General features: G+C 41.1%; 1 protein-coding gene across 2 annotated transcripts in view; it reads left to right on the top strand.

Annotated features, from left to right (window-relative positions):
- Positions 1-12472, top strand: part of TTC26 (tetratricopeptide repeat domain 26) — a 68198-nt gene that overhangs the window by 4633 nt on the left and 51093 nt on the right. Inside the window, exons 2-6 of one of the 2 annotated variants that reach the window (XM_032275851.1) lie at positions 2607-2837; positions 3328-3465; positions 6839-6931; positions 8646-8760; positions 11191-11240. In XM_032275851.1, the coding sequence (XP_032131742.1) occupies positions 2664-2837; positions 3328-3465; positions 6839-6931; positions 8646-8760; positions 11191-11240 (570 nt within the window). In that variant the 5' untranslated portion in view covers positions 2607-2663. Of the gene's footprint in view, positions 1-2518; positions 2838-3327; positions 3466-6838; positions 6932-8645; positions 8761-11190; positions 11241-12472 lie in introns of those variants that run through there. The other variant, XM_032275852.1, reaches the window with a different exon arrangement.

Raw genomic sequence — 12472 nt, 5'->3', positions numbered from 1 at the left:
CACCCGCCTCGGCCTCCCAAAGTGCTGGGATTACAGGCGTGAGCCACTGCACCCGGCCGATACTTTCAATTAATGCAAAAAGGCTGCTCACTTTTAAAAGAATTGCCAAGGCCGGGCGCGGTGGCTCAAGCCTGTAATCCCAGCACTTTGGGAGGCAGAGGCGGGTGGATCACGAGGTCAAGAGATCGAGACCATCCTGGTCAACATGGTGAAACCCCGTCTCTACTAAAAATACAAAAAATTAGCTGGGCATGGTGGCGCGTGCCTGTAATCCCAGCTACTCAGGAGGCTGAGGCAGGAGAATTGCCTGAACCCAGGAGGCGGAGGTTGCGGTGAGCCGAGATCGCGCCATTGCACTCCAGCCTGGGTAACAAGAGCGAAACTCCGTCTCCAAAAAAAAAAAAAAAAAAAAAAAAAAGAATTGCCAAAACCTAAAAAGGAAAGAACAACAGGTGGAGGCAGAAAATAAAGAATGGGGGTGTGCCATGGAACTTAAAGGGGCCTTTCCTTTTCTCTTTACTAACACTGTGGGAGAAAAGACATTGTTTAAAACTTCCCTTACGGTTTTCATCCCTATTCTGTGGAAGCATTGCTAAACTCATACCACACTCAACATTATTCAATTTGTAGACTAGCTTCATTCAAAATTTCACTTCTTTCAGCTTCTCACATCACCTCTCTAGATGTAATAAGCTAAATATTGCAACTCTGTTTCCTTCACTTTCAGATGAAACAACACAACTGCATAACTCTAACTGCAAACTTTGTGTCTCCTAAGACTGATCTGCAAGAGACACTTCCTACTTAGGCTGATGTTGTTTGGTTTACAGACGGATGTTACATAATGGATGAATCTGGAACTTACTGTACAGGTTTATGTAATAGTGTTTTCAACCGAAGAAACAGAAAGTGCTTACCTTCCAGAAGCCACTTACATTAGCTTCTGTCTTTGTACCACAACTGGGTATTGAAGATGTCATTTGCCCTGTAGAGGCCCTAAACTACTACACACAAAAGGCCCTAAATGACAGCCACATGAATCTCTCATTATTAAATAATGAATTTACTCTCACAAGAAGACTGTATTACAAAACTATATGGTCTTAGACATACTCACTGCAGCCCAAGGAGGAACCTGTGCCATGACAGAAACTGAACGCTGTGTTTATATCTCAGATGAATCAAATAACATCACCAAATTAACGACTGATTTGAAAAACTCAAGTAATTAACCTTTTGGATCTAAGCTACCAGTTAAGTAGTTGATTTGGATCTTGGAGAACTTGGTGGCAAAAGCTGTTACGTATTTTAGGAATTATAATCATAGTTTGTGTTTTGTCTTGCCTTTGTCTGCAGAGCTGTTACGGTATTTATCTGCAATTGGGTCAACATACAGCTGAGAAAATTAGAACAATGACTACTCAGAGAATTGTTTGATTTAAGAGGCAGCTATATAGCCTGAATCAGGTTCCAGAACTACTTTCTCTTGTTGCTTTATAGGTCGGACTTGGTCCTTTCCAATTTCCCCTCCTCCCTGTGATGTGACTGCCGAGGAAGGAGCCTTCCTAATGACGTGAGGTTTGATCAAATACAGGACCTGAGAATATAATTCTTCTATAATGCTTTTTCTGAAAGCTTTTGAAGAAAAGGGGGAAATGTGAAAGAATATTTCAGCACCTTCCAAATATATTATGCAAAGGGAAAAAGTTAAGCCCCATAAACTAAATCACAGAACATGGCTGTTTTTCTTCTCTGGTGCATGACTGTTGCTTCCTGATCTTTGTGTTGTTACATATTAATCAGATTTTTTATTCTTTATTCAGACTAAGTGACGTTGGAGACAGAGACCCTTGTGATTGTTACATTTTTACAATGGAATGTTAACCCCCTTAAAGTGTAGTCAATAGTAGCGAATTAAATCTTCTGTGTACGTTAGCCTCATCTAGAAAATGCTGTAATTCTATACAGCTCTCTGTTTTTGGCAATACAAACGCTCCTCATCACTATTCTTTGCTGTCAGTGTTTGACAGGATAGCCACTCTTACACTTTGCACTTGAATAAACTATTTTAACTGGATCCCTGAGCCTTTTGGTTACTTTAGGCTGACATTAGTTAATTAACTAGTTAGTTCTGCAGTCTGTTAATTCTGAGGGGTTGACCAGAGGTCCTCTAAGGTCCCTTCCAACTCCTAACATTCCACGATTTCGTGAATTTAAAGACTATGGTTGCCCTGTATTAACTGGGTTCAGGACTAAGATAAATTAAGTCATCCAATCGACAAATATTTATTAGAGTTTACTATTGTGTGTAGGTGTATCTGTGGAAATAGGAAACCGTATTTTCGTGCACTGCTGCCTCCAAATCGCAGATCTACAACTTTTTCAGCAGAAATTTTCTAAGCTACCCGCATCAGCCAGAGACAGAGATTGCGCGTCGGACGCAGCCAAGGATTGCTAAGGAGTCCGACTTGGTCCAAAACGGAAGTGGTCCCTGAAAATTACTTTCCCAGGAAACTTACATTTGAAAAACTACGCTATTCCAATTCGCCTTTTCCTAAAGTAAACTCATAAATAGAGACATAAGCAAACTTTCGCTCTCGGCGCAGAGGAGAACGACGCTCTCCTCCCGAGAGGAACCTCTGATCTTCCGCGGCGGAAGCTGCATGGAACCAAGAAGCCGCGGGTGCTGGTTCTCCAACGAGCTTTTCTCCCGGCGGACCAGCCTCCCGGCGGGGTTGCCGTGGAAACCGAGCTGGCTGTGTGGATGCGGCGAAACGCTGTGGCGCGGCCTTTGCTGTCTGTCTGCGGAGGGAACTCACAACACCGACGTCAAGATGGTTAGTGTCTCTGAATAATGAGGGAATACTTTGAGTAGGTCCTGTTTCTGGCGATTAAAGGTTCCCAGCACACTTCTGTGTAAATCTCGGTGTGTCCGCAGAGGGTAATCCCCTGCTCTCCCTATGTTCCCACGGTGGACAGGGATGTAAATACCTCGATGCTTTCCTCCTTCCTGCTTCTCCATTTAACCACATCTAAACCAGACGTGGGATGGGAAGCAGAGGAAGGGGAAGCTGAGATGACAGAAGCTATGCGAAAGCATCTTTTGCCGCACTCGAACCAGAGAAGATAAAGTTGGGAGTAGCTGTTTGGTCCGTCCTAAGCATTGGGTGACGGCTCTTCTAGTAGAATACCTGTTACAAAACGAGTTTGAATAGGCTTCCCTGGGGTTCGTTGTTAAGGATTTGACTTATTAATTACAGAGCTGTCACTCAGTTTAAATCTGATTATTGGAATTGGACCGTACAGCTGTCATTGTTTCTTTCACAGATGCTTTCAAGGGCCAAACCTGCTGTAGGCGGGGACGTCCAGCACACTGACAAAAGAAAGAAGAAAGGTAGGAAGACTCCAAAACTAGAGGAGCTCCTTTCACAAAGAGATTTCACTGGAGCTATTACCCTGTTGGAGGTAATGTCCAAAAACGTTGCTTCTTAATGGGTGAATACCAGACTATAGATGAATGCTTGGGTGCATGCTGGTTGCTATGCTGTTGAAATAGATGGGTACATTCTGGGGCTTCCTATGCAAATCCCCTGTAAATCAGGCACAGATTCCAGATTCTAAGTTAACTATAAACCTGATAAAAGATGAACTAAAAATCTAATTTCTTGGCCGGGCGCGGTGGCTCACGCCTATAATCCCAGCACTTTGGGAGGCCGAGGCGGGTGGATCACGAGGTCAAGAGATCGAGACAATCCTGGTCAACAAGATGAAACCCCGTCTCTACTAAAAATACAAAAATTAGCTGGGCGTGGTGGTGCACGCCTGTAGTCCCAGCTACTCGGGGGGTTGAGGCAGGAGAATTGCCTGAACCCAGGAGGCGGAGGTTGCGGTGAGCCGAGATCGCGCCATTGCACTCCAGCCTGGGTAACAAGAGCGAAACTCCGTCTCAAAAAAAAAAAAAAAAAAATCTAATTTCTTGAGGGCCACTTTTGATTATGTCTAGGTCACTGATGGTGATTATAATCTAAAAATATGGAGGGACATTTAATACAATGTCAGTTAACACATTGCTTATCCCAACCCTTGACCAATGTATGATTTTTTCCTATTAAGTGTTCTAAAATTTTGCCCAAATTTAAGTAATTCTAACATGCTTATGGTTGAAAATATTATAGCCCCAGAAAATATTTCAAATCTCCATGGCAGTAGTTCTCAGAACCTTTTAATATACGTCAGAACTACCTAGGGTACTTAATAGGATATCAATTCCTGGGCTCCTGCTCTAGGCCTGCAGTGGTGCTCAGGAATCTTCATTTTAAGGTGCGCAGTCTAAGTGCTTCTGATGGAGATGGTCCCAGGGACTGAGCTTTGAAAAACTGCTTTGTGGGAAACACATGTTATAGGAGAGTGAAGTTTGCACCAAACAATGAAGAATTCTGACAGCATGTTCTAATTGTGTTGTGCCACAGTTATTTCTCTTAAAATGCTGCTCCATCCATGTTACTCTGAATCTACCATTAATAATTGTTATAATTCGGTTTACATATATTTCCTCATCTTCCATGTAAAGTTTGCTGCTTTATTATTTATTTATTTTTTTTTTTGAGATGGAGTTTTACTCTTGTCGCCCAGGCTGGAGTGCAATGGCACAATCTTGGCTCACTGCAACCTCCACCTCCTGGGTTCAAGCGATTCTCCTGCCTCAGCCTCCCAAGTAGCTGGGATTACAGACCCCCGCCACCACGCCTGGCTAATCTTTTGTATTTTTAGTAGAGATGGGGTTTCACCATGTTGGCTAGGCTGGTCTCCAACTCCTGACCTCAGGTGATCCACCCGCCTCAGTCTCCCAAAGTACTGAGATTACTGGTGTGAGCCACCGCACCCGGCCTAGTTCTCTTTCTTACTAGTGTTCTGGTACTGAGCATATTGTTTAGCTTTTTGGGTATCAGCTTTCTCATCTTTACAGTGGGGGAGTTGGCATGGAAGCACCTTCTAGTTCTGTGAATCAGTGGAGTGAGTGCTGTGTATATGTCTATCTTCATCAGTCTGTTTTCCTCTTTTTTCTTTAAGACAATGACCCCTTTTTTTCTTATTGTATAACAACAGGTTGCCTTTATTTTATTTTATTTTATTTTTGAGACAGGGTCTCACTCTGTCATCCAGGCTGGAGTGCAGTGATGTGATCATGTCTCCCTGCAGCCTCAACCTCCCAGGGCTCACATGATCCTCCCACCTCAGCTTCCCAAGTAGCTGAGACTACAGGCATGTGCCACTATGCCTGGCTAATTTCCATCTGGCTGGTTGGTTGTGTGTGTGTGTTGAGACACGGGTCTCACCATGTTGCCCAGGCTGGTCTTAAAGTCCTGGGCTCAAGGGATCCGCCTGCTTCTGGCCTCCCAAAATGATGGGAGTTACAGGGCCAGACTGCCTTTAAGTTCGCAGGGAGGCTCTGCTCTATGCTTACATTCTTAGGTAGTTGGTTGGAGTACCATGCTGCATGGGGATGGAAACTGCTATGGTTTCTGGTGAGGAAGTCTCATGCACTTTCCTGTAGCTCCAGGGAATTCAGGGAAACCTCAGGTGAGAGTTTCTCCAGAAATAAGGCACTATTTTCAAATTCACAGCATTTGGTATGAGGAGGATTTCTAATGTTGTAGAGTTAGCTACGGGAGTAAATTCTTATCCCAGATAAGAAAATATCAAAGAGATGTCTTCTTCTTATAATGACTGAGGCATCTGAAGTTCTGTAGTGATGCTCCGTAAATATGTGTTGGCTCACTATTTGATTTATCACCCTGTAGAGTGAAAAAAAAATCTTACCTTGGGCCGGGCGCGGTGGCTCACACCTGTAATCCCAGCACTTTGGGAGGCCGAGGCAAGCGGATCACAAGGTCAAGAGATCGAGACCATCCTGGTCAACATGGTGAAACCCCTTCTCTACTAAAAATACAAAAAATCATCTGGGCATGGTGGCGCGTTCCTGTAATCCCAGCTACTCAGGAGGCTGAGGCAGGAGAATTGCCTGAGCCCAGGAGGCGGAGGCTGTGGTGAGCCGAGATTGTGCCATTGTACTCCAACCTGGGTAACAAAAACGAAACCACAACATCATAAAAAAAAAAGAAAAAACTCTTACCTTACCACAAAAATTCAGAATTCTGTGTCAAGGTCTTAGTTCTTTCCTCCAAAATAAGGCTTTTCTTTTTCTGGCAGAGGAATTCATAAAATATTTGTTTATAGTGGACATAAGTGAGGCCAAGTCTTCTGAACATCCTTAACTTTTGTAGGCCTGGTAAGCTAGCCTGCTGAAGAGTAATAGAAAGATGTAATGGCTTGTCCTCAGTGAAAGGTTATAACCTATTAGTAAATATATGTGTGTGCTAATGCAACAGGACTGAAGTGGGAGGTTAAATCCAGTAGAGCACAGGGGGTGACAGCATGGGCTTTGGAGTCAGACGTTTCTTTAAGTCCCTGCCAGCACACGTACTGGCTGTGGGGCCTTGAGTTCATGGTTCAGCCTCTCTAACCTCCAGTTATTTGGCTTTAAATATTTTACACAGTCCTGTTCCTTATGTATCACCCAGAATTGTTAGGCAACTCAAATGCTTTTTGGAGTACAATATCAGGAGATACAGAATGCCAAATGGGAAATATTTGAAAATATAAATTTCTGTGACAATCAGAAGGTAATTGTCCTGTTTAATTAAACATCATATTGTCATGCTTCTAATATTTAGATTTCCTGTTGTTCATTAGTAACTCAACATAGCATTTTTTTAAAACAGAGAGTTTACTATTCAAAGTTTTTCATGATTTTTTAAAATACATTTTTAACCTGAAGTTCAAACGTCATGTTGGGGAACAAGAAGAGGATACTAATTTGTGGATTGGATATTGTGCCTTTCACCTTGGTGACTACAAGAGAGCTCTGGAGGTTAGTGTAAAAAAAACCCATTTTTTCCTGTCAGAAGTGTGTTTAAAATGTTATTAAACTTTATATTATAATAATACATGTCCATGGTAAAATTCAAACAATCCAGATGGAAACAAAAAGAAGTTACCTATTTGTGTTCCTCAATTATACTTGTTAATGAAAGCAACTACTGACTTTTTAAAAATGTATCATTTCAGTAGTTGTCTATATTGTAATATGCTCCATTACAGTAGTTCCCTCTTGTCCATGGTTTTGCTTCCCGGGGTCAAGCTCAGTTACCCAAGGTCAATCTCAGTCCAAAAATAGGTGAGTACAGTATAATAAGATATTTTCAGAGAGAGAGAGAGAGAGCAAAAAGAGACCACATCCTCATAACTTTTATTACCATATATTGTTATAGTTCTATTTTATTATCAGTTATTGGTGTTAATCTCTTATTGTGCCTAACTTATAAATTAAACTTTATCATAGGCATGTATGTATAGGAAAAAACATAGTATATATAGGATTCAATACTATCCAAGGTTTCAGACATCTACTAGGGATCTATCCCCCATGGATAAAGAAGGATGACTGTATACGTACCTGTATCTTGTATACGTTTTACTTTACATGCATACTAATGAGATTGTACAACATATTGGTATTAGGATTTAGTAAGTAAATCTTCAGAACAGGAAAATTAAGCCATTTTGATAAAAACTTGCATGAGTCTTCGCTCAAGAGAATTTCACTTTTCTTTTGCTTGGTTATTTTTAGACATAGGAACGATTATATTATCTTTATAGTTTTGCAAGTAGAATTGTTTTGGAAATTGTTTTTCTTGGTCATTGTAAACCCTACCCATCTACAATAATTAATCAATAGGATTATGGATTCAAATAAAATTATAGAGGGCTTACATCAAGTCATTTTTAATTCACAAATGAAATTGCTTAAGCATTTCCTACATATTCTTATTCCCAAGATGTAATCTAAGCAAATTTGAAGAACCTGCATGACTAAAATGAAAATATTCAAGGACAGGTAATAAGGAGGTGAGCTGTAGAACAAAGGAACAGAGCTGGTGAAGGAAAAGGGAAGATGTGCAAGGGACAGAATAGAGGCTGGTAGTATTTGTAAAAGGTATAGGAGGAAAGGAAGAACAACCCACGTGTAGTAAGAAACAACACCTGGGAAAGACTGATCAAAAGTGAGAGTATAGGGAAAATGTCATTGATAAAGTGAATCTCAGAAAGTGTCCTTGGCAGGAAAAACAAAAAATTTAAAAAATATGAACCCCCCTACACACATATAAACAAAGCCAGAAAACAATTAGAATGAAATGGAATTTGTAGTGTATTAAATAAGCCATCAGATTTTAAGTTAACTGAACATAGGACTTTCTTAAGGGGATCTTGTATGTCTTTTTAAGTCAGCAGAAATGAAGTAGTTCAGTTACTCTTTGTTCCTGTTGTTTGTTAGTCCCTGTCAGTATTAATTGAGGGACAAAAACCACAAGTATAAGATCATACAGACAGTAGCGCTGCAGATGTGGGATTGAACTTTAGCTTCAGTATTTAACGTTTTCAGATATAGAATAATTGCAAAGCATGTAGGATTCCCTAAATGGTAAGTTGCTTCATCTCAGTATGAAATCCTATTCCATTATGGAAGAATGGCCCATCAATTGCTTTGCTGACAAAACAAGATCACTGCTTACTGTATGTTTCAGGAATACGAAAATGCTACAAAAGAGGAAAATTGTAATTCTGAAGTCTGGGTGAACCTAGCTTGCACCTACTTCTTTCTTGGGATGTATAAACAAGCCGAAGCTGCTGGATTTAAAGGTAAAAGGGCTCTTTTTATCTGATATTCTTCACTCATAGTAAGAGTCATTTTGAAGATTTTAAAACTTAGTGTATTCCTTTTTCTATTGAGGAAAAAAAAAGATTGACATTGGAAAGCTAAAAAAAAATAGCTTTAACCCTCAAAGAATATTGGATTTGAGTAACTTTATGTTTAAAGAGAGAGTTAGCCAGGCATGGTGGCTCATGCCTGTAATCCCAGCACTTTGGTAGGCCTAGGCAGGTGGATTGCCTGAGCTCAGGAGTTCGAAACCAGCCTGAGCAACATGGTGAAACCCTGTTTCTACTAAAAATACAAAAATTAGCCAGGTGTGGTGGCAGGTGCCTGTAATCCCAGCTACTCGGGAGGCTGAGGCAGGAGAATTGCTTGAATCCAGGAGGCGGAGGTTGTGGTGAGCTGAGATCGTGCCGCTGCACTCCAGCCTGGACAACAGAGTGAAACTCTGTCTCAAAAAATGAAAAATAAAAAAAATAGAATTAATGCTACACCCCACCAGGCTACAGCCAAAAATCAGGATGAAGGAAGAGAAAAGGCAGGGTGTCTTTCTTAGGCCCCGTCATGGGAGAATAGGCATGCTGTTGGTGGTAGTTAGGTAGAGTTTTATTCAGGCTTTTATGGCTGTGGACTTTGTGGCTGCTTTTCCTGTTTCTGGGTGAGAAGCCCAGCAATTTCAGCTTGAAGAATCCAGAAATCATCCCTTCTGCTTTCTTACATATGGATATTCATCTTGGGGCAATTGTACTCAAATTTGAAAATGAGAATAAAAGGGAAACATGAGGCCGGGCGCGGTGGCTCAAGCCTGTAATCCCAGCACTTTGGGAGGCCGAGGCGGGTGGATCATGAGGTCAAGAGATCGAGACCATCCTGGTCAACATGGTGAAACCCCGTCTCTACTAAAAATACAAAAAATTAGCTGGGCATGGTGGTACAGTGCCTGTAATCCCAGCTACTCAGGAGGCTGAGGCAGGAGAATTGCCTGAACCCAGGAGGCGGAGGTTGCGGTGAGCCGAGATCGCGCCATTGCACTCCATCCTGGGTAACATGAGTGAAACTCCGTCTCAAAAAAAAAAAAAAGGGAAACATGGTAGAAAAAGTTAATTAGAGTATGAACCAACTTAAGTTCAAGAAAATGCAGAGAAAAGTGGGCACTGTAATATTTGATAGGGAAGAATGTATTCAAGGTAGAATTAATTTATACATATAAAGAATTTCAGCTTGACCGGGTGCTGTGGCTCACGCCTCTAATCCTAGCACTTTGGGAGGCTGAGGTGGGTGGATCACCTGAGGTCAGGAGTTCAAGACCAGCCTGGCCATCATGCTGAAACCCCATCTTCATTAAAAAAAAAAAAAAAAAAAAAAAAAAATTTAACTCAAAATTATGGCAAAAGTGGAACTTGAAGACTTTTTTTTTTTTTAAAGACAGGATCTCACTATGTTGTCCAAGCTGGAATACAGTGGCTATTCATAGGTATGAGCATAGCATCCTATAGCCTCAAACTCCTGGCTTCAAGCCAGCCTCCAGCCTCTGCCTTCTAAGTAGCTGAGACTACAGACACACCCGCCACCATACGCAGCAAAGCCTTTCTTTATTTGTACCCAAAATGTTTCATATGTGCTTATGTAGTTTTTCTCAATTTCATTATAAGGTCCTTTATGTTACTTAATCTCATATTTCTAGGCTTTATCTGTGCTAAGAACAGTGTTAGACACATAAAAACTGATCATGGCAGCTATCTCTATTTCTATATATATTTTTTCTTTCTTATAGATTGAAGTATGACTTTTTCTGTAAAAGAGGTAGAATTGGGTATCCAGAATCAGGAAGTTTTCCAAGAATGCAAAGGATATTTGGAACTTAAAAGCTGTTAATATTTTTGCTTGACTGCCTGCTTCAATGTGGCACATAATTGTGCTAGAAAATCTGTGGAATAGAGACTGGGCTAGTATTTAGGAAAATATGGCAGTATAATTGTGGAAAAGGAAATAGCAGAAGGAATTAACAAAGAATACTGGGACTAGGAGCTGAGTGAGTGCATTCATACACACATCGAGATGACCATGGTGTCTATTACCAGTGTTTGGTTTGGTATATGAACAACACAGAGGCCAGCTGCTACTCTAATCATGTGTGTGGAGCGTTGTGTTGTGGATCACCGTAATAGGATCAGGTAGAATAAGCAGTAGAGAAGAGCGAAATCTTAGCACATTTCTCTTCTGGTTCTTGATGCTGTTTCTGCTACTGCAGGTGGAGACCAGACTCAAACAATATATATTCTAGCAGAGACATACCTAGGAACAGATAAGTAAAGATTTGAGAAGATCATCCGAGTTTCATTTCATTCCTGCAAGGGACGGCTAGACCTAGACTGTTGAGTTCTTTAATAAGCAGCTTGGATTTTTTTTTTTTTCAGCTTCGAAAAGCCGACTCCAAAACCGCCTCCTCTTCCACTTGGCTCACAAGGTATTTATGTTCTCATTTCACATTGTTTTGTTTTAAAAATATTTTTCTTTTTCTTCCTTCTTGTTACTACAACTAGTGAGAGATAATTAGAAATTATTGTTAATAATTTTCTAGAACAAGTGGAATATAACTGTTAATTATATAGGATTTTCTCCTCTATCAGTGTTCTTTTTTTTTTCTTTTTTTTTTTTTGAGTCTTGCCCTGTCGCCTGGCTGGAGTGCAGTGGCACCATCTTGGCTAACTGCAATCTCCGCCTCTTGGGTTCAAGAGATTCCCCTGCCTCAGCCTCCGGAGTAACTGGGATTGCAGGCGTGCACCACCACGCCCAGCTAATTTTTTGTATTTTAGTAGAGACGGGGTTTCACCATGTTGGCCAGGATGGTCTCAATCTCCTGATCTCATGTTCTGCCCACCTGGGCCTCCCAAAATGCTGGGATTACAGGTGTGAGCCACTGTGCCTGGCCCAGTGTTCTTTACCCTCTTAATTTATTCAGAGATGTTAGGTTTTATTTCTCCTTAAGCCACAGACATAAGAAGTTTAGACCAGGCGTATTGGATCACACCTGTAATCTCAGCACTTTGGGAGGCCGAAGCTGTTTGATCACCTGAGATCAGGAGTTCGAGACCAGCCTGGCCAACATGGTGAAACCCTGTGTCTACTAAAAATACAAAAAAAAATAACTAGGCGTGTTGGCACACACCTTTAATCCCAGCTACTGGGGAAGCTGAGGCAGGAGAATCACTTGAACCCAGGAGGCAGGAGTTGCAGTGAGCTGAGATTGCACTACTATACTCCAGCCTGGAGCAAGACAGAGCAAGACTCTGTCTCAAAGAAAAAAGTTTAGTTTGTGTCAACTATCCTATTATTTCTTAGGAAATAGACTCAGAGACACCTTGTCCTGATTCCTAGAAATAAATATACACTTTTCAGAATTGTTATATGGTAATAATTTTGATAATGATAAAATTATTTTTTAAATAATAGTTTTTCAAATTTAAATTTTTAAATAATTGCTTAATATATTAAAAAAAAATTTTTTTTTTGAGACGGAGTTTCACTCTTGTTACCCAGGCTGGAGTGTAATGGCACAATCTCGGCTCACCGCAACCTCCGCCTCCTGGGTTCAGGCAATTCTCCTGCCTCAGCCTCTTGAGTAGCTGGGACTACAGGCACGCGCCACCACGCCCAGCTAATTTTTTGTATTTTTAGTAGAGACGGGGTTTCACCATG

The sequence above is a fragment of the Sapajus apella genome, unplaced genomic scaffold (genome assembly GCF_009761245.1).
Source record: "Sapajus apella isolate SASKATOON/1434 unplaced genomic scaffold, GSC_monkey_1.0 scaffold7, whole genome shotgun sequence".
Classification (NCBI taxonomy): domain Eukaryota; kingdom Metazoa; phylum Chordata; class Mammalia; order Primates; family Cebidae; genus Sapajus; species Sapajus apella.
This window is presented reverse-complemented; position numbering and strand designations above follow the sequence as displayed.